The sequence below is a fragment of the Prunus persica genome, chromosome G3, assembly GCF_000346465.2.
Source record: "Prunus persica cultivar Lovell chromosome G3, Prunus_persica_NCBIv2, whole genome shotgun sequence".
Classification (NCBI taxonomy): Eukaryota; Viridiplantae; Streptophyta; class Magnoliopsida; order Rosales; family Rosaceae; genus Prunus; species Prunus persica.
The window spans coordinates 18,145,848-18,150,556 of NC_034011.1; the positions used below are offsets into that span (position 1 = coordinate 18,145,848).

General features: G+C 37.1%; 1 protein-coding gene across 1 annotated transcript in view; it reads left to right on the top strand.

Annotated features, from left to right (window-relative positions):
• The window catches only part of LOC18782479 (DELLA protein GAI), a 2,611-nt gene extending 1,458 nt beyond the window's left edge, over positions 1-1,153 (top strand). The window contains exon 1 of the mRNA XM_007214894.2: positions 1-1,153. This exon is cut by the window's left edge and continues 1,458 nt beyond it. Coding sequence (XP_007214956.1) covers positions 1-664 — 664 coding nt within the window. The 3' untranslated portion in view covers positions 665-1,153.

A 4,709-nucleotide genomic window follows, 5' to 3' on the forward strand; every position in this document is an offset into this window, starting at 1 on the left:
GGTGGGATGGAAGCTGGCCCAATTGGCCGAAACTATTGGCGTAGAGTTTGAATTTCGGGGATTCGTGGCCAATAGTTTGGCGGATCTCGAACCCTCGATGCTCGAGATCCGCCCTCCAGATGTCGAGACAGTGGCGGTGAACTCGTGTTTTGAGCTCCACCCTCTCCTGGCTCGACCCGGGGCGGTTGAAAAGGTCTTGTCATCAATCAAGGCCATGAAGCCTAAGATTGTGACAATTGTGGAGCAGGAGGCAAACCATAATGGACCGATTTTCCTGGACCGGTTCAACGAGGCCTTGCATTATTACTCCAACTTGTTTGACTCGCTGGAGGGATCGTCCGGTCCGAGTCAGGATTTGGTCATGTCCGAGGTGTACTTGGGTAGACAGATATGCAACGTGGTAGCATGTGAAGGTCAGGACCGAGTCGAGCGACACGAGACTCTGAGTCAGTGGCGAGGCCGGATGGACTCGGCCGGGTTCGACCTGGTTCACCTCGGGTCGAACGCGTTCAAGCAGGCCAGTATGTTGCTGGCTCTTTTCGCCGGCGGAGATGGGTACAGGGTGGAGGAGAACAATGGGTCTCTCATGCTTGGGTGGCACACACGGCCCCTCATAGCCACCTCAGCATGGCAGCTGGCGAGTTCGACTGAGTCAACCCGGTGAGTTGAACCGAGTGACTCAGTGAGCTACAAAACTGACCTCTGAAGACCCTTGGGTGATTATCGATTGACTACCGGATGAAAATAGGGGTGTGTCGTATCTCGTATGGTGGGTACACATACCCACTGTGGGGGGTGGGGGGTGTGGCTAGTTTGTCAGTAGAAAGAGTGGTGGAGCTGCAGTAAAAAGTGAAACTGTAAAACGAATCCAATCCAATCCAATCAAGTTTGTAATTGTAACTGTAAAATGGTGCGTTTTTATTTTTACCCTTCTGTGGCTCCTAGTCTCGGTCAGATTTTCACCTCATCTGTTTTTTAAACTTGGTTTAGTTTAATGTAATTTCTCTTTTGGTCTAGATTTTTTACTTTTTTTAGTTTGTGTGTGAAGTTTTTTTGGGCCCCTTGCATAATTTCAAGGGAGGGATCAATGTGGATCGTTGAGAATGTATCTATCTTGCTTTGTTGAATAAAAATAATGAGCATTGATTCTGAATGAGAAAGAAAAAAAGAAAAGAAAAAAGTCGCTATTGAGATATACATCTCTCTCTAAATTTTGACACTTTGTGTGTGTTTGTGTGCCACTTCTTTCTTTCTCATCCTTCTCTTCGCCTGCAAAGACTGGACTTAGCCGATGATGATGAGTCTAAACATAGAGACGTGGCCTGCATATGCTATGTCCCCATCTGAAAGAAACTGTTGGTGACACAAGCATGACAAATATTTAAATCCATGTCCCTATTTATAACCCTAGTATAGTAGCTATCAATTCAAAATTGGGCTCAATGTTATCTTTTTCCCTGTTATCTGCATTTCAAGTCGATATATATATATACCGAGAGCTTCAACTCAAGATTTATTTACGGACAATATTCTTGTGATGCATTCGTATTTTAATGATCTAAATCGTAAGTGGTAGTTTAGTTTGCATTGGTTATGTTGCAATTGGGATTATGAAAGTAATTTAACCAGGTTATTATTTGGTCTGAGATATTCATAATTTTCTCTGAAACTATTGTGTCATTGGTACATTTGAGATTCTGGAAATACAAAAACACAGAGAATATGTTAGTACATAAAAGATCAGATTGGCGTATAAAAAATAAGCAGGTGTTCAACACTTCATGTGATTGAAAGTGCATGCGACAATTTCAGCTTGTACATTCTGGGGTCCATGTTTCTCTTTACCCTTCTCAGCCCAACATATATATATATATATATATATATATATATGCGCACTGTGTAATGGCTCAGATCAGACAAACTGAGTTGCGAAATCTTGATCTGAAGTAGCTATGCCTTCAATTTTCAATTTAGTTTTGAGCAGAAAAGATTAAGGGCTTGCAAAAAGTAATTTAGATCCAATAAAAACCTGTAAAGATTGCTTCCACTAGGTTTACAGAAACCAACAAGCAGCTGCTTGAATGTACTCAACCAACCTATGAATTCAATGCATCATCTATCTGTCTATAGCATACGGTCCTACTACCCTAAGCATACTATATGCATTATTACTATATTGTGTGAACCCACCCTACCCCCATGTAGTTTAGATCTATGGCAAACAAGAATAGTAACTATACTAGACCTCATCATGAAGATTATCCCAAACTACTAGTTTGATGCCAACAAATTTTACTTTTTTAGATAAAAGAGGAGAACAATTACATTAGCTCGAGGTTTTTTCAAATTTTGGTTTTGTTTTTCTGAGAGAATTGGATTAATGTTTGAAGAGTATTGAGATTTGATTTTGAGTCTCCAAATGGAGATTGGCATTTGAAAGCGAATCTATAGAAAAGTAGTTCTCTATGTTTCCGAACTTAGATGGGGTAATCAAGGTATGAGAATCGGATCAACTACTCTCCCCTAGTTGATTCTATTTTAGATTTTGAGAGTATTTGATTACAAATTTTAATGTGGAACCCACATAATTTTTTATTTCTTATGTGTTAGTAAACGCATGAGAAGTCAGGAATTAAAATCATTCAAATTAATACTCATTCCTTATGTGTTTAGGGCATGTTTGGTATTCTATTTTAATCTAGGTTTTTAAATTTAAAAACGTAATTTGAGTCCACAGCTCAAAAAATCTATTTGGTAAGTCCAGTTTTGAAAACTCAAACTAAAAAAATACCTAAATACTTGAAAACAGAACAAATTTGTTTTTAGGAGGTAGGTAATTCCTTAGCTAAGACAATGTTAGTGTAATTAACTCGTGTAATTCAAGCAGGTAGGTAATTCCTAAGCTAAGACGATGTCGTACTAAACTATGACCATCCCTAGAGATTACAGTATGCAGTGATTTTGTGGAGAGAGAGATAGAGAGAGAGAGAGAGATGAGATATGGATAAACATTTGGAATTGCAATGACTAATGAGGTGTTTCAATGGACCACACAAAGGCATGATGAATAATAATCGTATAGCAGGCAGGCACCACCTTTGTTCTAAGTTTGGACCACCTGCGCTGAGCTTCATTGGGTCTACAGGTAACATTAAAATTGGTAGACATCATTGTCTTTAGCTGAAAATAATCATGATGGAAAAGGCTGAACTTGGGTCTTTTTTTTTGAAAAACTTTTACTTGCATTCAGATTTAGGGTTCCTGGCTAAGCCTTGAAGTTATACGAGTTACTGTGGCGATTAGGGTAGGTATTTTTGTCAAAAATTCTTACTGCAAGGACAATAATGACGATTGCATGCATGATGCATTTAGGTAAACAGGAATGGAATTTAAACATGAATGGTAGATAGATGGTGTAGATACAAAAAGACAAAAGAAGATGCAATAATTCTAGTAAGTTTTTATGGCGTTGTAAATTCTAAGTATATTGGAGAAAATATGCTGTACTATTGCGTTTAATATAATGCAACTACCTTGCTATTTATAGCAACTAGCTTGCTATTTATAGCAACTTTAACGAGTTGATGAGTTTTAATACTCTACCATATTATAAATTGGTATGAAGAATGTTTATGACTCGAGTCGAAACAAGAAATATTGAAAATGAATCATAATCAATCGTTCTCATTAAAGTCGAGCTGATTCCAATTAAACTGTTTACATTAAAGTCGCGTTGCGCGTTCATTTTAATTAAACTGTTTACTAATTATTATGAGAGTGAATGATAATTGACTGGTGCATGAATATATTGCATTGCATTGGTGATCTGTTTTCTTGACACGTCTCTTTTGGATAATTGTCTTGAATTTAATCTAGTTAAGTATTCCGACGTTAGTAAGTACTAGTACATGATGGTTTTTCCTTGGTGGTACTTTATGGGTCCTGCATATAATTTGGATCCCAAAAGGCATGGGGACAAATACTTGAACATGATAGTTGGTTTAGGAAAACTACCCAAGTGATCGATTTGCCTTTTACTGCATGGTAAAATTAGTAATTATGGATGCTCAAAGATTTTTTGCCAAAAAGATAGGTGAGCTCGGGAGGCCAAAGCCTTGGTAGGCCTAGCGGTACGTAGTGGTTAGGTGGTGCATATGGATCCCAACTCGAAGTTCGAAACGTGATTTGAACTTGAAACCTGTTTCGATATTATTTACTGCTAAGATACGATTTTCTAACAAGTCGACATCTCATCAAATTTTGACAATGGACAGTCAATTTTTAAAAAGGTTTATCAAATTTTTATTTTTCTTTCTCCATTACAAGGAACTTGCCCATGCAATATTATACTAACATTTGTTGGGGTTTTCAGTGTTTTCAAAAAAATCCCTAAAGTTTCAAAAATTACACGAACACCCATTGAGGTTTGAAATTGTTTTCACAAAACCATTTTCTATTGATTTTTCATCTAAAGATTGATGATTTTATATAAATAATTTCTCCAAATGACAAAGTTAGCATTTAAGATTAGATTGCAAATACATTCATTGAGGTTAATTTTGTCATTTGCATAAGTTTCTTTTATAAGATCATCATTTTTTGGACGAACACTTACTAATTTGGATGAACAATCAATAAAAAAGGATTTTGTGAAAACAATTTAAAACTTTAGGAAATATTTATATAATTTTTAAAACCTCAGGAAATGT